Genomic DNA, 25,389 nt, shown 5'->3' with positions numbered 1-25,389 from the left:
ATCCTTACTGGCTGCACTGGTTTGGAAGTTTCATTCTATCGTAAACTTGCAGAGATGCAGCCAATGTTCTCTCCGTTTTTCTGTCACGTGTGCTAAGATGTGTCCCTTGACAGAGCTACCCAGCAGGCTTTTTAAGAACAAAAAATATACACTTTCCAAGTCTGTGTAAATAAAGGGCTGCTTAGCTAATTCCACAAAATTTTTTACAGATTTGCTAGACACACAACATCCAGTAACACAGAATAGAAACATACGCTAACACTGTACTTACATCAGATAAATACACCTTATTGCTTGATTTGTCATATGTTTCTATTGTAATTTCATAAAGTCTGCCTGTTTCTAGGACCCATCTGTCACCAGGATGAATTGTAAATCCTGTAAAACAGAAAACATTCAACAGCATAGACCAGAAGGCCATTTATGTGATGAACTATTATGTATCATATATTCACAAACATTTTGTTCATAAAATTTAAAGATGTGCTTTAATTGCTAAAGACTAGTGGTGGGGAAACAGAGAGGAAATCAAGTTAAAGCCAAAATTGCTTAATATGAAACATTTTCTTATTAAAAAGACATTTCTACTAACTACGATTTATATATGTGAGCAGGTACAGGTACTTAGATACCATATGCACCAATACTGCAGAGAGGCATTGATACAGGTACATAGTCTGAGAATTTGTTAAAGAAATAAACACTCCGAAGAGTAACAGCAAATACTAACCTAAATACCCAGGATCCACAACATAGATAGTGCTGTTTGGTAATCTGGAAACACTTTGCATGCGAATACCTGCAAGCTCAGTAAAGGAACTAAAAGGTTTTGAAAGAAGAACATTAAAACTAACTTTTGGCTAGGGCTGCTTTCATGTTATTTAAAACTGACTCCATGTTCCTGAAAAGAAGGACAAAAAAATGCTACCTCCCTTAAAAGAGTGAGCATTTCCAGATTATACTGGTTTACAACACACAAACACACATACTCTCTCTGTCCCTCCTCCTCCCTCCCACTAAGGTAACAGGCAAGATAATGTAATGGATCTTTTCCAGCCCTAAAGCCCTAATTTCTAGGAGCATGTCAAGGTATCTTGAGGTAGTGCTGTGACTGAACTCACAGCAATGTTGCTTTCTATACCTCTGTCAGCTAGTGCTGATTTTCAGACCACTGGGCAAAGCCTGGAGAGTTTTATCCTGGTGTGTGGCAGAGAGTGGAAAATCTGCCTTCTGACATCAGGCACTGAATGCTGAACTAAAGAGCACCCCACAGAAAGGATATTTTTGTGCCCCAGCACTAGGTTAATTTGTCCCTGCTGCAATGCAGTTACCGTTGATGTTGCCTGATCCAGCTTGGCAACAGGCCGAGCCGGATCTCCCTCAGGACCCAGGATGTTGTTCTGAAGCTGCAGTTCATAGTGATCTGAAGGCATCATTAATTCTGTACATGAAGCAAGAAGACATATGAAACAACACAAGCCAATGTGTCACTGTTTGGACCCTGTTAATTATTACTGATTAATTTTTTATTTGATGCCTAGCACACATTAAATCGGCGCTTTAAATAGTTTTGTAGTAATTTTCTACACCCAGGCATGAAGCATAATGTAAGCTAGGTGAATAAAATAATATTTTTTTCCCATTGCTGAAGCCTCCAACTGAAATTGCCTTCCTGCTTAAAGGAGAACGACATCTTAGTCTTGGCAAAGGGAACTTTTCACATGAGCAACTGAAATCCAAGCTGCTGTACCCCATACAGCCAGCTAGAAAGCTGAAGTAGGTCTAAGTGAATACATTATTTCATATCTGGTTTCTTAAAATAACTCCCATCAACAATATTGCAAGTGTCTTGTACTTGTACCTGTATCTTATAAACAAATCTCCTCATCCTCTGAAATTGGTATGCAGCTAGTTCAACCCTTTTCCAATTTTCATATTAATGTGCCAAGAAAATGGAGTAACATCTAAATCAGGCATTTCACAAAGTGAGTGAGGCCTTTCTGTGGAAAACAAATGTACTAAAAATTCAAATGTTTCCCAATATGAAAGACAGATGAACTTGTTTGAATAATACAGACCTGGGTCCCAAACTTGCAAACTGTTATAAATGTGCTCACAGTTATGCACATGACTAATCCTTAATAGGATTACTCCTACACAGAAGATAAGCATATGCGTAAGTGTTTGCATGATGAGAGAAAGGGGAGAGATAAAGGATATCTCATCATAATTTTGATTATGAAAGTTAAAACAATCTAAGTTGAATTTAAGACCATTTCCTTATCAGTATACACAATATTTTAATTTTCCACTTATAGGTGAAAAATTCACACTGAATGTGGAATATTAAGAAAAATGGAAGAAGACAAACCTGTAATCTTGCCTTGTCTTATTTTCTGAACTTTATATTGAAGTGATGTTCCTACCAGCAGGTAGATATCATAAGCTGGATTTAGAAGAATGTTTTCCAAAATAAGCAACCTGACTTCTGCAGGATGTACATTCTATTGGTTAAAAGAAAAAACAAAAGCCACATTTTAAAGTTACAAACATATCTATTTTAATAAAGCTTCATAATCCACAAATTAAAAATATGTATAAAGTTATTTCTGTCCTGAAGAACAGTTTCACACCACCACTTTTCTAATGGCAATAGAACTCAGAGCACATAGTGGGGCACAGAAGCACAGCTTCACTTTGCACCATCAGCAATGGATGCTAAAGGAGATAAGCAAAATAAGACATTTGAACATATCTGAGCAGGGTCAAACCAACAAACAGTTAACTTAATGATTAATGTGTAAAATATCAAGTGATAATACAAAGAAGAGGTCTCAGATATACAGAGATGAGGAAAGATCATGAAAGAAGACAAGTATCAATAAATCAATAAATAAACAAACAAATAAACAAATAAATAAATAAAACTGTCCAGGGCATTAGAGACAAGGCAATCAAAATATTTTGGTCACAATCATTCCTCTCTAATCATTACAATAGTACTTGTTGTGCACCTCTTATTTAAGATCAACCAGTGTTTTCATCAAGCCTTCCACAATTGCTCTCAAAATTTCATAACTTGAAAAATCTCAACGTTGGCACACTTCTGGGGCTTTTGGCTTGTTTGAAGTGTACCATTTAATAAATATTGATGGCTAAGAATATCACATGACTAGACAGAAAAAGACTGGATTTCAGTGAAAGAATATACACGTCTTCTGCAGCGCTGGAAAAAAGGTAAGTGTATCATAAACTTTTGTATCTGTTTGTGCGCTGCAGGGAGCATTTTTATAAGGGTCCAAGCAGATTAAATGTAGCAGCACTCTAAAAGTCTGTACTGTACCATGCATCATACCAAACTGTTACAGATTTTTTTTTTTTTAAATGACTTCCCAGAATAGGACAAGCTCAGTAGGTATTTGTTACAAGTGTTTTTCTTTTTATACTACAGTGCAGCAAACATTGATATTCTCTAATTGCATGACAGTTTTGAAATGCTTCAGAAGAGACATTCGGGTGTATTAAATGCAGAATACTTTTATGAAGAACTGGCATTTACATATTTACCAGATAGACTTAAGAGTGGATTCTCCCATTTTTCAAGTACTGGGAATTTTTTTTAACCTTATCACACATTTAAAATCCCCCCACCTATATTCCAATCTATGGCCTAGATTAAAAACTGTACACATTGTTAAAGCCTGCAGTTCTACATTGCCTACAAGCCTACATTTCTTGAGGGTGGGACAGTGAAGAAAAAAGTGAGGCTTTTGGGAGGAAATTGCTGTTAAATACTCAAGGAAGCTTGAAGGTGGCCAGTTTTAGTTTATTGGCAAAGTAACACGTATTGCCATGTGAGAGGCTACATAGTGAGCTACTGTGCAGCAAGCCGGGGTGTGACTCTGTAGCACATCATCTTGCGATGCAGTAACATCCGATGTGGACGCTGCTACGGTGCACTGAAAGTGTGGAGTGTGGCTTGGCTTAAACGTGCTACATTTGAAAGTATAGTATGCTAACTTTCAGTGCACCACAGCCATGCCTACATGGATCTTGATTCACAGAGACCTGGTGTGCTGTAGATTCACCCTGGCTTGCCACGCATTAACTTGCTCTCTAATTTGCCAACTATCCCTTTCACAAACCAGTGCCAACAGTGCCACAGAGTGCACTGGCATAGCCACTACTCCCAGCAGAAAAGTTTCTGAGTTAACAACACCGTCCCTGACCTCCAGCTCAATCCAACTGGCCATGGCATGGCTTTATGTACCTTGAGAACTGACTCCGAGTAGAAAAGCCTACTAAATAGTGGTTATACCAGTAAGTGAATAAAAATCTCAATTAGCAAATAATAATTTAAAATGTATAGTATTTTCCAGTCAAAAACCTTAAAGTTCTTTACTGGCGTTAATAAACTTCACAACACAACAATGGAATACTAATGCCATTTCACAGATAGGGAAACTGAGGCATAGAGTGTATAAGTAATTAGTCCACACTATGTTGCAGCCAGGAATATATATAATGAAGAGTTCATGAATCATGTGTGCTTTCGGTCACTAAATCATGCTTCCCTTTATGATCAGATGTTCTCTCCTTATGGTCTTTTGCATATCCAGGTAGAACAACTTAGGAGGCTCAGTGCATTGAAAGTTTCTTCATATTTCGGTTTATTCTTAATAGGAAAAAAATAAGAAGGTGCAGGGTAATAGGAAATTCTTGGGGTTTTTTTTATTAACAGGGAATTTAATTTACTTATGTATAGATGGATCTCTCTTATATCCTTTCCTTTTTATGTAAGCCATTTATATTTGCTGTTATAGCCCAAAGACATGCCAAAAAGTGTTTATAAAAAATGAAAGTGGTCATACAACAGTGAACACATTGAAGCTGCAAAACATAGTGCTCTGTCCTTCTTCCACCTTTCAGGTTTATTGTCCTGGATAGCGGGAAGAACACCAAGAACCTGGGTGATATCCTGGACCCACAAAAGTCAATAGGAGTTTTGCCACTGATTTCAGTGGAGTCAGGATTTCAGTGCAAGAATTCAGCCATAAATTATGGTCTGCATCGTCGCACAGCCCAAAAATTCAGTGGTCCTTTAGAATTTGTTGACTGCCTGTCACACTCTACAATAGCTGCAGATGCAAAAAGCTTGTCCCTGCAGCAGCTCAAAGAAGGAAGCAATTCCAAATTATACATTGTTCAGCAATGCTGCAGAAGGATGGGGTGGAGGGCACCTGCTCAATTTAATCTTATGGAGAATGCGTCTCACCCTACAACTTTTGGGGGCAAGCACACAATGGATAATCTGAGATCTGGAAATGCATTTTTTTCAGGGTGGTCCAACATACCTTTGTTTGGCATGTCTTCTAACACTGTGCTATGGTATCTCTGTGTAACTCCTTTGTTTATAAAATCAAGAATATGAAATACACTACACAAAATCAAATACTGTTCTATTCCATTTGCTTGAGGGATGTTCCACTGAAAACACGTGGTCTGGCAGCAGTGAAAGATGTAAGGACAATAGTAACAAAGCAAGTCATATAAAGTTCTGAACAGGATACTACTATTTCAATCAAAATTCACAGAATGATGCCAGAACTAATGCAGAAAAAAATAAATATGAAGATAAAAAACAAAACCAACTTCAAGTGGCTAAGGACCACCGCAAAAATAAACATTAGTAATACCAGGCCATACTCTGATCTCATCAGCAATAGTGTGAATCTGGAGTAATTGCAAGGAGTAGAGCAGAATTACTTTTCAATTGCACTACTGCAACCAAAATATGGTCCTTAAGATGCACTATTATTTTTGTACTTCTAGATAATGTTTTCAGAAGACGTAGATTATTTAACCAATATCTAAAAAACGTAAACCAATATATTTTGTTTAATAGAGAAACTGGCAATATATCAAGTAATTGCATACCGATACTGGATGGATTTTTTTTAAAAATACTGTAAGTGAATATTTATTTCTTAAAATATTGCAACGTTTAAAATACTAATGAAATGCAAAACATTCCTGTAGGAAATAACCCATTAAAAAAAAAACAGAGAGAGAGATAAATGTCTTAAGTAGATTGTACTAACAGAAAGGACAATTTCATTGCTAGGGTTAAAATGAAAACACTGTTACTGTAGATTACGAAGTAACAAATAGCATAAATCGATAGGTGAGCTAGGAAAAAGGCCAATGCTATAGTTAAACACACTTGTTTATTAGCATTTGATCTCAGTGCTTTCTGAGACTGGAATCTAATGAGGCAGAATTGATTACAAAATGAGGATTGGTACGATGCAGGGAACTAAGGGGGCGGTCTCAATTCAATACAATGCTCAAGATAGAAAAATCCATCAGATAAATCTTTAATATTTGTTGACAGGCAGCCAGAGGGCCAAAACCTCATCCCACAATGAATTCAGATAATCACCAAGCAGAGGGAATGCTTCTATTTGGTAGCAGTAGTAGATCAAGGCTTCAATTCAGCAGACACCTAACTGTGTGTCCCCCACTTGAATCAGGCTGACAACCTGTATGTTTAAAGATACACGTGTTTAGGTGTCTTGCTGAATGAGGGCCCCGTTGAGCTACACAATGCTGCACAGCGTTAAGTGAAGGCCAGAATCTGGCAGATGTTGTCCAAGGATATTAATAAACAAACATTAATAATAGCAGCACTTATTTAAAAATGTATGATGTCAAAGCACTGTGCAAGCATCCAAGTGTCATTATGCTCTGATTCAAAGACAATAAACTTGGAATCCCAAGATGCCTTTTTTTTTCCATAATCATTTTTCAGACTTCCAGTAGAAGTTTGCACAGTAAACAAGTGAACAGCTGTTTTTATAACTAGACTTACATAAGCTGGGATTTCAAAAGTAAGCTGTTTTATTTCTGGCTTGCACATCACCACAATAAGTTCACGTTATTATTAAGTATTTGTATTACACCAGTGATTAGAGACTCTAATGAGAAATGGAGCCCCACTGTACTAGGCGCCATATAAACAGAGTGAAAGGCGGTCTGTACCCTGAAGAGCTAATGATCAAAGAAAACAAAAAGAAATTGTGAATTTAAAGTGCATTCCTTTGTAAAACAAACTAAACAACACAGGAACAAGCTATCTACACTATCATGTTACAGAGACAGGTTTGGAAACTAGCTTTGGGACCCACATCATCTGGGGTGCTCATTAAACAGGACAACTGCACTATTCATCCCGAGTGCTGGGCAAAAATCAATGGAGTAGTATGGGCAACCACCTCACGGAAAGCCACATAATCTACTCATTGGGAAAGAGGGGCAGTGTTACAATAGCTGATAAAGGAAGAGATGTTGGAGTGGAGTATGTAGTAATAAGAGAGGGAAAATTAATGCGGCTCCAGGGAAGTTCTGCCATGAAAAAGAAATAATAAATGAACCAGGTGAATTTCTTACCTTATAGACAGATTCTTGTATTCTTGCTTTTAATTTGGAACTACCTGTTTTCATTCCAGACACCAGAACGGTGTCTCCTTGTTTGGCAACTTTTTCCATCTCTGATATATAGGAAGGTGGTATGTAAGTAGATTCTAAGAATTTGAGTATACTGAAAAGTGAACAGAACAACTTTATGAGACAAGGGTCATGAATAATATATACTAACCCATATCAGAACTACAGTATTGTTTACTTCTCGCAAAAATGCCCACAGCAAATGTAACGTGTTTATTTTATGCCAGGAAGGAGAGGCTCAATTTTCACTTATATTCCTGAACACATGAATGTTAAATTAAGCTTCCATGAGTGCTCAATGGGCTTGTGTAGGACTGGAAAACATAGATGTCTGTAATACCTATGTGCAGGTCCCTTTTCTAACCTGCATTGCGACTGTTAGGCATAACTGTACTCCGTACCAAGATAATTCCGAGTTTGCACTGTATTCTGCAATGGACATATAGTGCACAATATATCTGTGTGCTCTGATACTGTGGCACTCTGGCTTCTGTGGCTAATTTGTGTAGTGACTCGGATGAAAGTGTATCTGAAGCCTATGTACAGAATGCAGGACCTTCTTAGAGACATATAGGAAACATGGACGAGGTATCTCGAATTATGTTTCCAGTCTGCGTATAGAGGATTCTCTAGGTCAGTGAGGTATGGTAAATGGGAAAGGCATTGCGGTTTTGTTTGTGATTAAGAGAACATTATGGTGTTTTGCTCAAGTGAACTAGAAGGGTGTTTGATGTGAAGTGGATAGAAGCGCTGATTACATGTGCACGGGCAGTATGTAAACTATGTATTATGTGGTCTCTGTTGGAAATTTAGATGAGGTATAGTAATTAGGAGAAAAGGAATTTCTGGTGGACAGGATCTGGTTAGGTGCTGATAACAGGGTCAAATTTTGAAGGTTGCTTGCAAAAAAACACCAAAAACAAAACTTAGGATGAAATTTTCCAAGAAACTGAATGTTATTAGGCACCGGACCTCCACTAAATTTCAGTGGGAGTTCAGCAACTTAACTCCCTTGGGTTTCTTTAAAAGTCAGCCTTAAACTCTGAATTTCTTGCTTCAAAAAAAAATTTGGGGGGGGTGGAAGGGAAGGGGCGGTTAACACAACCACTTTATTAAAAATATTATATGTTAAAATTGTGACAGGATTTTCCATCCCTTAGCGTTTTTAAATCAAGATGGGATTCTTTCTAAGAGTTGGGGTGGATTTTCAAAAGCACCTCAGTGACTCAGGGCTCGTCTACACACAAAAGCTGCACCATTTAAAAAAACAAACAAAACAAAACACACACACATTAGTGCAGAAAGAGTTCTAGCCATATAAGCTGCTAAAAAGGCATGTTTTGCCATTACAGGCAAAACCCAGGGGAAATACTGGCAATAAAAAAATAACGTAGGTTTGATCAGAGAAATGACATCGGTTTACTATTAAAAAAACCACACCCAATATAACAGTGTACTGCAGACACAACACCACCACAGATATTTCACATTAATGAGCAGGACTCAAAGCACAATATGCTTTCCTATCTCCTCTGCCTCACGCTTTGATTCACTTCTTTACTAACTAAATTTTGCTGGATATTATTTTCTTAAGTAAATGGAAATCCTGGCACTTGAGTTTGAATCTATCGTGTCTTCGCATCCCGATTATATATTACAAGAACGTCAGTTTAATGTTCTACTTGACTAGTGTGTGGAAACTGCTTGATAGGAAAGAAAACTGAGTTAGTGTTTTATATGCTTCTGGTATGACCAGAAACCCAAAAGTATGTCAGGCAAGCATTTCTGGAGCTGACATTCATATCAAGCAAAGCAAACATTCATTGTAGCATTTACTATGATGGATACTAGTAAAATTCTAATAGACAAAATAACCCTGCTTTGCTGAAGGCCTATTACCAGTCAGTCAGTATCAATATAAAGGCTGAATCAGGACTTTGGGAACCTAAAATGAAGAATATCCCAAATACGACAAAGCCAGGTAGCCTTCAAAGTTGATGAGTTTAATAAGTGTGGAAACTGAAATTCCTGTAGCGTGACTCCTCTCAGTCAAAGGAAATCAACAGAATACTAAAGTAGGTACAGTGAAAGCTTATGCAGTACCTAAAAGTGAGGGGAAGGCTGTTGTTGGATAAGCACAGGAAGCTAGGCGTATTCCTATTCCTGCCACAAGCTCTCAGTATGATGTTAGGCAAGAACTTAACCTAGCTGTGTCTTAAGTTTCCCATCTGTTAAACACAGATGAGAGTATTTCCTTACTTTCCAGAGGTGTTACAAGGCTTAATTCATTAAGAAGTTACAAAACACTTTAAGACCTTTGGATGGAAGTTTCTATTAGAGTTCAGAGTTTGGGCCAGATCATACTCACAAGTCGATGGCACCATAGGTCCCAGTGTGGTGTGTAGGGCTCCTACAGATTATAAGTGCCAAGCAAGACACAGTGGCTTAGATTTTCAAAATGTTGAGAGGCTAAAACTGCTACATCTTCCACTAGAACGCTAAATGCCCTGCTCTGAAAGCTTCAAAAAGCTCATTAAAACCTTTTAAAAAATGAAATATTTGTTTCTCCATACAGTTCCTTGTAAATGGTGTTGAGAGTCACCAACGCCGCAACCACACACTGGCCACCTTATTGGCAGTCTCAGCAGAGAGGCCAAATACTGAATGGGCCATAGCCCCATCTTCCAAACAAGAGGCTAACCTTTGACCTCTGCAGCCAACCCCACATCCTTGCACACCAATCACAGCACTAATACCTTATTGTTTTCCCCAGTTGTTTGGGGAGGGGTCAGCTCTGGCACAGTTGAGTCTATTGTTAAATTTTTATTGGTGGTTTAGAGCTATATGGGCAACTTCTGAACATCATTAATTGTATTTTTATTATTGTGAATTTTAAATGGGTGTGAATGTGCCCAGAATTGTGGATTGGCAATTGTAGTAGCTAGAAATCTAAAACAATGAACCTGTATACGATACTTTGGATATTATCATTTCAGTTTATAGACCCAGATTCAGGAAGGTAGCTTTTGTTCATGCCTAACTTTAAGAATATGACTAAACCTGGGGCCTTTGAGAATAACGTAAATTGTGCTTACCGCAATGCATTGTGGGAATCTGAGAAGCCATCAGCCTCAGTATCTTTTACTATCGTCCAGTCAAAGGCTAACCCCGCCAATGTGCTAAAAGTGTTTCCTATAAATCAAATGAATAATTAGGTAACAAAATTCAAAATGACAAAGAAGTCTTCCTGCTGCTTGGAAACAAACAAACAAACAAAAATATCAATGAATAGAAGCAGGAGCATCTTAAATTTGCAAAAATCATTCAAACACGATAGCTCTTCATTAAAGTTAAAAAGGAGGGTTTTTTTTTTTAAGCCAGGTAACTGGAAGGTTTGGAGAATCAAAATGGAACAGAGAATTGTTTCCGGCACATGGTCTGATGGCTTTGGATCTTCTTCTTCCTCAACGCTTAGCGAAATGGTCGGCCGTAACAACTGTTTGCCATTGGGTCTGTTCCTGTGCAGCCACAAGGGCTTGACGGGCCAAGAGTCCAACACTGGAACAGACTTGATACGCCCCTGTAATAAGGTGTCTGCCTCTGGGCCGCCTACACTCCTCAGTTGGTGGAATTTTATCCTGGATGTTACGAGCCAGCTGTAGAATGGAAGTCGCCAGAACGTCTTGTGGCGTTCTTGCAACATGTCCAAAAAGTGCAAGACACCATCTGCAGACAATGACCCCAGTAGCCTGTGGTGACCATAAACATCTGCGGTAAGAATGCAGTTGTTCCACTTTATGCCCAACATACGACATTGGGCATGCTTTGGATCCCAGTACATATATACACGTATTATCATAGACCCTCACTGCTCAACTACAAATTTGTATTTTCTGGTCACACTAAGTGTACCAGCATGTCTGCTCTGGAGAAAAGGGAATTAACTGTCTGAATTTTTAATAAGATACTGCTGGAATAAGCAAATCACATCCTTCCCCCTTCAAAACAAGAACTACCTAAACCACGATTAGATTCTGTGACTACTTTTTGGATACCAATAGGACACATGCATCCTTCAATGCAGGTTATTACAAAAGTCAGATGTGACAATGAGTCCATTCCTGGTTATCAGCAAAACTCCCACGCTCTTTGGGCCAAGTGGATATGAGGCACCTTCATTTGAATGTTGAAAACATCACAATATAATTTATCTCAAACTCATTTTCACATGCAGGATAGATTCCAATCCCGAAGTATTTGTGCGCCACCTAAAATTAGAAGCATTTTTGCATCATAGGTGCTAACAGACTCCATAACAAAGTGTTGCTGACTCCCTAATGGTACATTAGGGCAGATATACAAGTCCTTAAACAACTCAGTGGCTTGGCAGAAAAGGAGAGGGTTAAGTCCTTTACCTCGGCTATCTGCAGAAGGCCAGATCCGACTACCCCTCAAGTCAATGGCAAATCTCTTTTACGGCATATGTATGTCACAGTCATATCTCCTAAGTACCGTATATTCCACATTCAAGTGGAAACAAACCACATACATGAGACACTTTAGACATACTATCAGTAAGGAACTATCAACCTACATATAATTTTATACACCCTTCAGCTAACTCAGAGCCAAGCGTATAATCCAGCACTTTGAGACATGTGGATCTGAGATACTCTTTGAGGAATTTGGGATCCACATTTTAATGAAATGCACTTTCAATATGACTTTTTTAAACCTGAAATGGATTTACCTGTAATATAGGCAATTCAAGTCATTCACTTTTTTGGGGGGCTAGATCTTAGGTCCTGTCTACACTAGAGGAGAAATTCAGCCTGAGCGACACAGTGTGAGTTACGTGAATAGAGTAACTCAAATCGACGTAGCTCAGATCTACTTACGCAGGGTCCGCCCTATGCGATGTCAACGGAAGATGCTCTCCCGTTGACTCCTCCTTCTCTTCTCAATCCAATGGAGTACAGAAGTCGACATGAGAGCGATCTGCGATCAATTTAGCGAGTCTTCACTAGACTCGCTAAATTGACTGCTGATGCATCGATCGCCACTCGTCGATCCCCCGGTAAGTGTAGACAAGCCCTGAGTCATTGCAACATGTGAAATAACAGATATTAAAGGACTACAAATGGAATAAACACACTGAATTGTCTCATGCTGAATCTGAAAGTCTTTTAAAAAGATCTCTCAGTCTTGGGGAGAGATGCTGCACCCACTGAAATCAATTACTAAGCTCCCATTGACATTCATGGGTGCAGAGCTGAAGCCTTATATTGCTAGTATTTTTTTATTAATAATAATTTGTTTTCACTTATATTCTTTGTTTTCCTCTCTCACTCTTTCATTGGCAAATTATAATGACCACCGCAACTTCACTGCCACGTTCCTACAGCTAAAGGCTTATGGCATCATCTAAACCACAGAAATGTTGTAACAGTGGTAATACAATTCAAAGCATATTTTCCCTCCCAAATATATACTACACAGACACAAATAGCTTTGTATCCTGCATGAACAAGATTGTGACTATAAAAAGCACCTTTCTATTCTTCCATTCTAAAACTTCTTTCTTTAACTCAGTCTGTTACAGGGGCAGCATATTTTGAACTGCTTGAGGATACTTTATTTAAGATGCAGAGCTCAATTAGCTGTTCTCATAACAAATGTTTTAGCTTTGCAAAGCTAAGACAAGTCTTCCCTCATTCTTGCTCAAACTAAAGATAAGCAACGTGCAGAGATGTGCCTGAACTGTGCAGCAGCAAACACTCAGCAGAAGCACAATGAAATCCCTGCTGGGACAATGGGGACAGGGCCTCTGAAGCACATGAGTTATCCAAGGTAAACAAATGTTAGAAAGTCATATCCTAGTCTCACTGGAGTCAATAGAAAAACTCCATTTAGACTTTAGTTAGTAGCAGGTTTTAGCCCGAAGTATAATTTAAAAAGAGTGGCACGATATATTAAATTTCATCCTGCCTGCTAGAAACTGAAAGCACTTTAGTCCCACTATGACCTGATTAGCATCCATTAATCCTTACACAGAGTTTACGCCAAGAACACACTGATCAATCAAGTAAAGATTAAGTTTGGACAGGAGTTTAAAAAATCGTTTTAGATACCCCACCCTGCGCTTGCTAACAGATCTATGACAGCAGTTCTAAAGCAACAGCCCTACCAACTCTTTGTTACACTGAGCTATGATAAGACTGGAGTTTCATCATTCCCAGATTATGCCACAAAATAGCATACAACCTCAATATAAAAATAATTATTTTTTCCAATGGACTATACATATATTATCTTGTCAGATGGTACGGAGATCCTTCAAAAATAGGGAACTGTGTCAGGAAGTTTCTCAATACACCTCAGTTTGGTGATAAAAAAACAAGTAGTTGTTTTGGGGTTTTTTTTAAAATGAAATCCAATTTCAAATCTTCTACTCTCTTCAAAATACTTTTGACCTGAATTTTTGTATTTAGTTTGTCATAGAGAATACAGGTGATTGCTAACACACAGCAATTCTAAAGATCACATCTAAAGATACACCGATGAAGAGCATTATATAAGAGGTAGGTCATTACAAGAAGCAATCTTCCTATTGTACTGCAACATAGTGATTAACACAGATCAGAAAGTTATGATAGACACAGCACAGTTACCAACCATGTGGACCCAAACGCAGGATCAGAACCAAGGGTTGATAAAATAGGTGTAACACATACTTTACAGTGATTCCTGCTAGGGTCTAAGTCATCATTTCTAGGACAAATCACTATTTTAAGCAGCTGAAATTCATATTATATATATATATACACATATATATTGAATTCATTGGGACTCTTATCTGGATAGGGCCTGTGGGATCAGGGCCCAAAGTAATTTCATATATAGGATTCCAAAAGCTGCTGGAACCGTTGCAGTTCATTATGTGTGTGTGTGTGCGTACCGTTGCAGTTCATTATGTGTGTACACACACACACACACACATAATGAACTGCAACGGTTCCAGCAGCTTTTGGAATCCTATATATGAAATTACTTTGGGCCCTGATCCCACAGGCCCTATCCAGATAAGAGTCCCAATGAATTCAATGGGACTTTTGCCTTTAATAAAGATTGCAGGTTTGGCTTGGTCCAACAAACACTTACAAATGTAAATAGCTATTCTTGAACTCAAGACTAATCATGTGAGCTAAGCTAATGTTATGGCACTTTTAAAATGTTGAGATGGAATTTAATCTTAAGAGTTCTACTCTGTCACCAACAATTGGAAGTTCAAGCATTTAACGAGAAGCTTTCACTGTATTTAAGTCTCCATAATTCATGTCAAGCATAACAAAATAACTTTACTTTCCTAAAATATTTGGTAGGAAGTTTAGTCCAGAACTTGTGAATCAGAATTTTGATTCATTTTACACTGTACAAAAATGAATCAAGTCTAGAAGCTATGAAGACATGTACATGCACAGTAATTTTGTGATTAAGTTTTTTAAAAGTTTACATAATGGCTTTAACATTAACATTCTCTGTGTTTACAGAGTGCCTTGATATAAAGCTATTTTGAGATAATGGGTGATGTGCAAGAGTTTACACCGAGACTAATTTGGCTCACCGTATCAAAGATTGGTTGAATATCATCTCCCTTCTCCATACATTCATGAGGCCAACTTCCCCATGGTGTAACTATTGTCCTAATTTTTTTCAACAATGCTGCAAAACTATTTGGGGAAAGTGCTAAGTGCCGATTTAAACAGCACACCGTAACTGGTATCATCAGAAAAAAATACATGTTAGACATATTTAATGTGCATGTTTAAAGTGTCTTCTTCCTTTTTTACTGGCATTAACAAAAATAATTTGCACACAATACATTAGGATGTTAAGTGTGTTACAAAATTCCAAACAAGTATGTGTAAGGGGAGGCACCACTGAACTATATATCTAGGTACTGCTATTTACAGCATCCTCTGTCACAGGACCAGAGCTTCACAGTAATGCATGACCTGATCTTTCATACAAGATGCAATAATGAGGTACAGCATATGGTCAGTCTGAACCAAAGATAACATTTTTAAAAATTCCCTAACATCACATTATGTGAGTAAATGAAATAACATACAAGTTACTACAAAATCTACCAAATATAATCATGTATATAAACAGAAGTCCAAAGTAAAAGCCAGCTACAGGCCCTTTGCAGTGTTCAACTGTTCACCAATTACAAGCTTATTTTTTCCCTTTATTTTTGCTCCTCTTGTATGCAAAAGAATAAATAATAAACTGTCTAAAAGTCATTTATTCAGTTTTCTTAAATGAAAAGAGAGCATCTCTGAAATGTAAAGACTGTCTTCAATAACTCTGCTCATGTTCCAAAACTTGGTCATCTGTTAGTAGAGGAACAATGTTTGCAAAAGGAGATGAATGTGTAGAAAGTACTGTAAGAGAACACGATAGCAGTTTAAAAGTCGCCAGCAAAATTCTTAAAGTTGAGTTCCTAAGTTAATCACTTAAAAAAAAGTGATTTTCAGAGCTGCTGAGCAATCACTGTTTCCATTAATTTAAGCTTGATAGTTTAAACTTAGGCTCCTAGTGAACATCTTGTTACAGCAATTTAGATTATAGTGTTCTTTGTGGGTTTTAAACCACAGCTTCTGTTCAAACTTTAACTTGGATGGCTCCCAAAGAAAACTTGTCAGCTGAGTATGTTTGAGAGTCTACAGAAACACCACGCCAAGGTTCTGGAATTACAAATAGAATAAGGAAGTTTAACAGTTCTACCTATTGATATTTTGCAGTACAGAGCCTGGCTTTTATGATTTATAAGTAGACATATGTGGTTTAGGCCTCTAGTATCCAAACTATAAACATCAAGCTTCTACTGCTGTTTAAGTCGGCTGGCCTCCTTAATTCATTAAGTATTTTAAAAACCTTTTGTTTTGTGTGTAGAATTGAGCTGCTGAAGCAAGGTCTGAAGTTCCTGAGGGCATTCAGATTACTACATACACTATGGCAAGTAGAGGTTTCCTCTTCCTCTTAGCTACGAAGGACCCAATCCATCTTCCACTGAAGTCACTGAAAAGACTCTCACTGACTTCAGTGGGTCAGACCCTATGTTGGTGGAAACAACTATAAAAAAAATCTAGATGATATTAGAGATTGAGGGATATGAAGCCCAGCTGTTGGTGGCTGGAATAGGGACAGAAGTGTGAACAAAATGTGAACAAAAGACACATTAAACTTGTTTGACCTTATATAAAATGTCTTTTTACAGGTTTGCCTTAAAAATGCATCCTCCTTGCCTCAGCTTAGCAAAACCCTATCAATCTACAGTGCAGTTTACAGACTTGTATCACTACTGCTTCAATCTTCCTTGTAGCCCTGACCAGACCAGCCAAATATTGATGTGACATTTCAGCAATGCAAATGTTATTGCTTCCTGCTTTTTGTTTCTCTCACCCCCTTTCCCTGAAGTTAGAGCTTTTACATGTAAATATGTTTATTTGGGATTCTGATATTTGAAATGCCATTAATACTAAAGTTGATTCCTGAGCAACACAGAAAAAATTAAACAGGAATTGTCTGATATGAAACAGTGTCCAACTGGCCCATCTGGATATTTGGGATTGCTTGGTCAGCCCTCTTATACTTAACCACAAATGTTACAATAAGTTAGTATCTGTGCGCCAACAGGACAATTCTCCTACACATTGTCCGGGTTGGGCTCCAACATCCAGTCCTGTCCTAGGTAAAGTCTGAGCAGAGTACATCACACACACATACACGACTTCATTAACACTTTCACATCTTAATAGTAAGCCTCTGACCTTCAGAATCCAAAGCCTGAATTTTCAGCTTCAGCGGTGAATCTTCAAGATAAAGTTCTCTTGTCGTGGACACAATTTGGATGCCATGAATTATGTCAACTATAGCATCACAACGAAGCACTTGACCAGTCACTTAAGGAAACAATAGAAAACATGAAGTCAGTAGCACTGAGCATGATCACCACCAAAATTATTAAGCAAATAAGATGAACATATTAACCAGTTGGCAGATCTAAACAAGGGGCAGCACAAAGCTTTGCCATTCAGGGAATGGAATCCAGGTCCCGAATGCTATTGAAAAACAAACTAGGCCCTGAAGACAGGAGAAGTAGTTCCGCCCTTCTAAGCTCAAAATAAAAGTGTTTGTATGGGATTTGCAATGCCCACCATACTGTCAGTGAAGAAAATTTGCATTATTTCCCCTCCAGAAAATGTTTGTAGAGTGTTGCTGGTTCAGAATAGCAGCTCCCTGGACACAATTCAGTGACTGAAATGGGTAAAATCCCCCTACACGTATCATTCATAAAACACCCTACATTCCTTTGGGATGAAAAGTGCAATATACCATAGCCAATTTATTATACAATGATTACGTTACAAATAAATGTCTATTAACTCATCTACTTTGCATATCTTTCTTTCTAAAGGCAGACAGTACCCTGCATTGATGTAAGGCATGGAAGTAAACTCCAATTTTCCAAATCCCAAATATCTAAAACTGATTTATGTAAAATTAAAATTGAAACATTCACTTTTAGGAATCCCCAGATTTGTGAGGGTTTCAGATACACCTATCACCCACCCCTGAAGATTTCAGATGCCTTACCCACACTGACTTGAGACCTCTGCGAAACAAGGTTCATGTGGTCTTTTCTATCTATAAGCTTATATATAAGTGCACAGATGAATGGATGTTTGTTTGTTACATATACAGTGTGTATATGTGTGTATCCCTTAAAGATGTCACAGGGCTCATAGACCTGCAGTATTGCACAATTTTTTTAACCCACACAATAAAATGTGACTTTAAAAATTTGAAAACGTACATATATCTTCAGCAAAAATTATACTCGTCAGACGTGTTGGCTGCGATGAACGTGCCTGGACAACAGCCTTTTGTGAACACTGGCGTTCATCGTGATCTGCAGGTTCTATGCTGGCAACTTCTGGCCTTGTGGAAGACCTACAAGAATATCACTGAAAGTTACTGGAATGTTAGTCAGCTATCATGGAAAATGCACAGACTCTTATTTAAAAGCAACAGTAACCTTTTTATCTGAACCACCACCACCATTACTGTATGTAAAATCTGTGTCTTCATATTATAAGCTATGGGACTGACTTTTGCACATGCAGAGTGCCCACATCTACCAGGGATTTCAACCAGAGTTGAGGTTGGTCAGCACTTCTGGGGAAAAAGCATGCCCTAAGCCTATTGCTATATCTATATACCCTTCACCGCAGCACAAGAACGCCAGCTTATGCTAGTCATTTTGCTTTAAAAAAAAAAAAAAAATCCTATGCATTTACTAAGCCAAAAAATCCTTCATCTTGTGTTTTAACAACTTAGAAGCAGAGACAGTAAGATAAAATGCAAACAGAATATGAAGCGCAACCTAAGATTAAGTCTATCAATTACCGTCATAAGATAAATGCTATTCCTCACTTGCAATCATAATTGGCATTTTCCATAGCAAAGGTATGGATGGTGACTCAGGTTTTTTCCAATTACAAAAAGTCACAATTATCCATAGATTCGCTGTGGCAGAGCCCATTAATAGTAAAAGTGATGAGTAACTTTTTCTAATTAAGAAATTCAAATGTGATATAATGTCTAGTTAATGTATGCAATGCAATTTAGATTTAGAAGCTTGTATAATACTATTTGGTGCTATTTAAATTAACACAACAGTTTGAACCATTATAAATTATTTGACCAATTCCATTTTTCCTCAAAATTGTGTTTCTTTAAAAAGCAAGACCCGAATCCTGTAGTGAGTTCTGCATGCCCCTGGGTCCACATGGAATTCATTGCAGGACTGGGGCCCAAATTTTTAATTTCTTAAATGTTGCAAGGGCCTGAATGGAAGCGGGATTGGGGGGGAGGGGGGTGTAGAGTCACAGCTAGAAACATTGTGGATTTCTCTAAGGTGACTTCATGGTGATGATGAAAGCACAGTTGATTGGTTATTGGGTTTTCTTCAAAAATAATAATCAAAACTATGGGTGAGACCCACAGCTGGTGGAAACAGCAAAGCTACACTGATTTATACCGGCTGAAGAACTGACCTTGTTTTTGGAATTATTTCCAAATAATGGCAATTTTTGGAAAAGTTTCACAAAGCAATGATCTATGGGAGATCACCTGAAACAGAAATGTTTTGATTTTCCATCAACTCTCTCTCCAAATCTGAGGCTTGGATTTGATATTAACAAATTAACCAAATCAAGAAATTAGCCCCTTCCTTTGTGATTAATTGATGCCCATTATAAACACATTACCACCACACTGCATTTTGCAGTACTTGCAGTTTTCTTTCAGTTAGTTATCCAGCCAAGGAGAACACAGAACCACCTTTGTTATATTAATTAGAATAAATAATTCTTTGTCCCACTGCAACATTAAACAACAAAAATCACCATCTTAATATTGAATCCAGCCCTACAACATACTGAACACCATCAACTCCAAGCAGGATCAATGGAAGTTCAAGAGACTCTGCAAGTCTCACAGTTGGGTTCCTCAAATGAAACACGTAACAACAGATCAGTTTCAGGATCAATAAGGTTTGAATCAGAATACATTTTCAAAACTACACAACATGTATAACTGTAGAAATGGACATGTAACCATTGTACACAGTTGGCACTGAGTTGTACCTAGGTGAGGACCAGATTTCCACCATAGCAGGCACTGAACAAACACATGACAAAAAGGCTTTAAGCAGCTTACAATCTAAAGGTATGAGTAAAGTACTGGATCTGTAAAGTACACAAGTACTTGGTTTGCAATTATAGGAATTGCACATGTAAATGCAGATTTGTGGGGATTTATGTGGTTTTGCATATCTGCTTGCCAAACCCTGCTGTTCTTAGGCAAAATGACCACCACTGAAGTCAATGTATTAATGAATATGACTCCAACAGATGTTTGGCCCAAGTAAGGACTAGGTTTAAAGAACGGGGCGCAACTGTCACTGATGTTTCTGAAACAAGTACCAGGATTTGGCCTACTCAAAACAAAACAAAAATCACACCAAACCACAACAAATGAACAGCTATCAGCAGTTATTTATGGGCAGTTTAAGAACTGATCAATTGTCTAAGTCTGAAAATAAACAGAAAACAATTAAGTTTATGTACTTAAAAGTGTGAGACTCAAGTCCTGATAGAGAAAATATTATACATTAATTTTCACTAATAAGAATCCCATCTACACTTGCCCATAAATAGGGCGTAATAATTGTAGGTTGGATGATGAAGACAGTAACTGAAAAAATGTTGTTACAGTAGTGTCTTGCACTCTGTTATGCTCTTCCCTCCACAGAGCTAATTTTAGTCTTGTGATATAGACAAACAATTCACTATTTCACAAAGCAACACATACCTCCACAATTTATTCCACATCCTAACTACTGCAGTGTTTTTAATTCCTGGGACAGCATGCCAGTAATTAGATGCTAAAAGAGCTACTAATGTTTCAACATTAGATTCTACCAATATGTACCTGGTAGGACTTCTTGAATTACATATTAAAACCGCTAATAGCATCTAGCAGTAAAAACAATGCTTGCATGGTGCTGGTGGGAAGAAGCAGAATAGTGAAGAGGGAGGGAAAAACAAAAGAAATATGTAATTTATGTCCCAACATTTGTTTTACTCCAACAGTTTGGGCCAAATTCTACTTTCAGGTGACTGCTCAGCACTCCCACTGACTTCAGTACCTTCTACCTCAGTATGTTCAACTTTTTAAGTTTTAGGCTTTACACACCCAATCTTGTCCCTATTGCTGTCAGTAGCAAAACTCGCATCAGCGGGACGAGACTGGGCCCTAAATTTGTCCCTATACAAACACACTAACTCCTCTCTTAACATTGTACTTATGTTCCTGAAAAATGCGACTTTAAGTGAAACGATGTTAAGCGAATCCAATTTCCCCATAAGAGTGAATGTAAATGGGGGGGGGGGGTAGGTTCCAGGAAAAAAAAATTTGCCATACAGTACAGTACTATAGTTGAGAGGTGCCCCGGCCTTACCCCACACAGGCAGAGCCCACTGGCACTGGAGACAACAAGGCAGGCAAGGAGGCTGAAGGTGCCATAGGGTAGGAGAAGCATGTTGCGCAGCACGAGCAGCTGCGTCCCCTACTCTGCAAGCACCGGGGGGAGGGGGGCGGATGGCTCAACCCTCGGCCCGCCCACTCCACCCCTTCCCCCAAACCCCCACCCTTAACCCACCTCTTCTTCCCCCCCCTCCTCCCCCTTTACTCCACACATAGCATCCTCGCTCTTCCCTCCCCTGCCTCCTGCCCACGGCAATCAGCTGGCTTACAGCATTCAGGAGGGAGGTGCGAGGACACAGCGCGCAGGCTCCTCCTCCCTCCCCTGCCCCCTGAATGTTGCAAGCCAGGTGATTGCCACGGGCAGGAGGCAGGGGAGCGAGGTAGGAGGCGCGCCGCGTCCTCCCCCCTGCCCACGGCAATCAGCTGGCTTGTGGCATTCAGGGGGCAGGGGAGGGAGGGGAAGGAGCAAGGACTTGGCACGCAGCCTCCCCCCCTACCGGCAACAATCAGCTGGTTTGCGGTGTTCAAGAGGCAGGGGGAGCCTGCGCGCTAAGTCCTTGCACCTCCCCCCTCTCTCCTGAACACCGCAAGCCAGCTGATTGCCGCGGGCAGGAGGCAGGGGGAGGAGGGGGAAGGCGCTGATCCACGGGGTCTGCCGGCGGGCGGGAGGTGCTGTGGACAAAGCAAGCTTTGCTATAACGTTGTTTGGTTGCATTGCACAACTTTAAATGGAGCATGTTCTGTAACTGAGCAGGGACGCAAGATCTAAACAACATTAAGTGAGAGGATGTTAAGTGGGGAGTTACTGTACCGCAAAATTACAAGAATAATATTCAACTATCTGCCATGGTAGAGGAACAAAAGTAAGTGGGTATCATGGGTGATTATGTCTAACCATATTTAATGCTGTTAATAATCCATTTTAAAGTATTGACAAACGTATGTCCTTCCCCATAATTTTAGCATTATTTTGGTGAATACACTTGCGTCAATTTATAGATAAGTTCAGACTGCACAGTTTAAGTACCACAGAATAACTGCTCTTCAGAATGCATAATTAGCAAAAATAAGTCTCTCTGAAGATAAATAATTATCAGCTCATCTAATGTTTCAGGACTTGACTTAGAAACATTTACAGACATGTAGCCAGATGGAAACAGTAACATCAACTGGCATGTAAAGCCTTTCAACAGAGACTTGATTGAACAATATGTTTGGTGCTGTATTCACAGTGAATCTCAGGATCCAATTTACTGTTTATATACCAAACTGACTACACAGCATCCAAAATAACATAGAAGCAATTTTATCTGTATCAGCAAATTATGGTTCCAAACAGATTCCCAGGGAATCGTAAGATGTTCAAGCTGAACCACAGCCTTGCCCTCCTCACAATGGAACAGAATTTCCCTATTTGCATGAGTTTTTAAACCTACAGGGGAGGTTGTTTTTTTTTTTAAGTCTACTCGATCCTCTCTTAGACCAATTCTCATTGTACTAAGAAAAAAAGAGTAGCAAACGGATTTCCATCCTGTCCTATGTTTTAGAGGCAAATGCAATAGATGGACACAGTGAGAGTAGCCAAGGGTGAAGCTTTTGCTCAGAGTGGGGTTTTCAGTAGGGCTGTGAGTTGGCCCACCTCTGGAGAGCAACAGGAGCAGAGTTAAGCCACCGGTGACTGCTTTTGAACATCAGACCTAGAATGCCAATTGAAATCAAATCTATCACATTGTTAAATCCAAAAGATCTTTATCATTCATTTTTTTCTTAGGCAAAACCGACAATGGGGTTTTAATCTTAGTAAGTCTCTCATGATTTGGCCTTCACTGAGTATTACAGTACACTGCTCTAACTAAAATATAATTTAATTTTGTGGATTGTTCTGCCTTTAGCTTCACTAGGTAGAATATAACAAAACAAGATGTACATTCCCCAAAGCATAATGGGTTTTGTTCCAGAATTTTAGCTGGGACTGTGTTTAGCAAAATTAACATTATGCATCTCCTAAATGCAGGCAATTATTTGACATATTGTTTCCTTTTAAGTTCACTGAAGTGATATTTTGGACCCTTCCTCCTCTTGTCTTGACCTAAAACTGAAAAAAGCTTCTGAATGAATAATTATGGTTTTGAGGTTTTTGTATGTAGCTGATACTAAACTGGGAGGAGTGGTAGATACGTTGGAGGGCAGGGATAGGATACAGAGGGACCTAGACAAATTGGAGGATTGGGCCAAAAGAAATCTGATGAGGTTCAATAAGGATAAGTGCAGGGTCCTGCACTTAGGACGGAAGAACCCAATGCACAGCTACAGACTAGGGACCGAATAGCTAGGCAGCAGTTCTGCGGAAAAGGACCTAGGGGTGACAGTGGACGAGAAGCTGGATATGAGTCAGCAGTGTGCCCTTGTTGCCAAGAAGGCCAATGGCATTTTGGGATGTATAAGTAGGGGCATAGCGAGCAGATCGAGGGACGTGATCGTCCCCCTCTATTCGACATTGGTGAGGCCTCATCTGGAGTACTGTGTCCAGTTTTGGGCCCCACACTACAAGAAGGATGTGGATAAATTGGAGAGAGTCCAGCAAAGGGCAACAAAAATGATTAGGGGTCTGGAACACATGGCTTATGAGGAGAGGCTGAGGGAACTGGGATTGTTTAGTCTGCAGAAGAGAAGAATGAGGGGGGATTTGATAGCTGCTTTCAACTACCTGAGAGGTGGTTCCAGAGAGGATGGTTCTAGACTATTCTCAGTGGTAGAAGAGGACAGGACAAGGAGTAATGGTCTCAAGTTGCAGTGGGGAGGTTTAGGTTGGATATTAGGAAAAACTTTTTCACTAGGAGGGTGGTGAAACACTGGAATGCGTTACCTAGGGAGGTGGTAGAATCTCCTTCCTTAGAAGTTTTTAAGGTCAGGCTTGACAAAGCCCTGGCTGGGATGATTTAATTGGGGATTGGTCCTGCTTTGAGCAGGGGGTTGGACTAGATGACCTCCTGAGGTCCCTTCCAACCCTGATATTCTATGATTCTATGATTACATAAATGTATAATAATAAAGTGTATGGGACAGTTGTGCGTTAGAACAAGATCCCAGTTTTTCATTAAATCTATATTCAACGGAGGCAGAGTACAGGCATGTTAGGTTTGTTAAATACATGAATAGCCAAGTTCTCGCACAGCCAGACACCCAGAGATTCTTCACAAACATTTTTTCCCCTGCACTGCTGTAGTTAGCCTATCTTTGTCTAGATACTATTCAACCTTTCCTGGTGTTCAGAAAAGCTGTACAATAGCCATCACATTGCAGTTCTGAAAAAGTGGCATTTCTCTGCTGCAGCTGTTGTTCTCATAGATTTCCCAGGCAACCTTACAAATTCTAAAATAGAATAGCCCATTCCCAAGAGGTTATGGATAGCAACCTATTCACGGTAAAGGAAAATGGTTAATTCTCCACAAAGAAAGTTTTTGATCCAACCAAACTAGAAATATTGGCTGGACTTTTAAAAAAAGAAAAGATAACAAAAGTAACTGCCATGGACAGGTGGCCAAAAAGTATTTTATTATAACTGCTGAAACGTTTATGCAACAAGCTAGAGAGAGTACAGACAGAAGGCTAACATGCTTGTAGCCTGCTAGTTAATTGTTGTTTTTTTTTTTAATCACGAGATAATCCAAATATTAGAATGCAATCAAAACAGATTAAGGTTTGACTGTATAAATCATCAAAAGGAGAGTCAAGGTATGGCTGCATGCCTGGTGAGAACTCATG

The 25,389-nt window shown here is 39.0% G+C and overlaps 1 protein-coding gene across 2 annotated transcripts in view; it reads right to left on the bottom strand.

The window, feature by feature from the left end:
• Positions 1–25,389, bottom strand: part of NUP210 (nucleoporin 210) — a 120,933-nt gene that overhangs the window by 77,598 nt on the left and 17,946 nt on the right. For both annotated transcript variants that reach the window (XM_077821183.1, XM_077821184.1), the window contains exons 2-9: positions 18,389–18,525; positions 17,343–17,474; positions 10,602–10,698; positions 7,450–7,600; positions 2,372–2,504; positions 1,283–1,441; positions 731–799; positions 272–378 (exon numbers count right to left, since the gene is read on the bottom strand). In XM_077821183.1, the coding sequence (XP_077677309.1) occupies positions 272–378; positions 731–799; positions 1,283–1,441; positions 2,372–2,504; positions 7,450–7,600; positions 10,602–10,698; positions 17,343–17,474; positions 18,389–18,525 (985 nt within the window). The remainder of the gene's footprint in view (positions 1–271; positions 379–730; positions 800–1,282; positions 1,442–2,371; positions 2,505–7,449; positions 7,601–10,601; positions 10,699–17,342; positions 17,475–18,388; positions 18,526–25,389) is intronic.

This window comes from Eretmochelys imbricata, chromosome 7 (assembly GCF_965152235.1).
Source record: "Eretmochelys imbricata isolate rEreImb1 chromosome 7, rEreImb1.hap1, whole genome shotgun sequence".
In the NCBI taxonomy this organism is placed as follows: domain Eukaryota; kingdom Metazoa; phylum Chordata; order Testudines; family Cheloniidae; genus Eretmochelys; species Eretmochelys imbricata.
The sequence above is the reverse complement of the archived record's forward strand: the minus strand, read 5'-3'. Positions and strand labels throughout refer to the sequence as shown.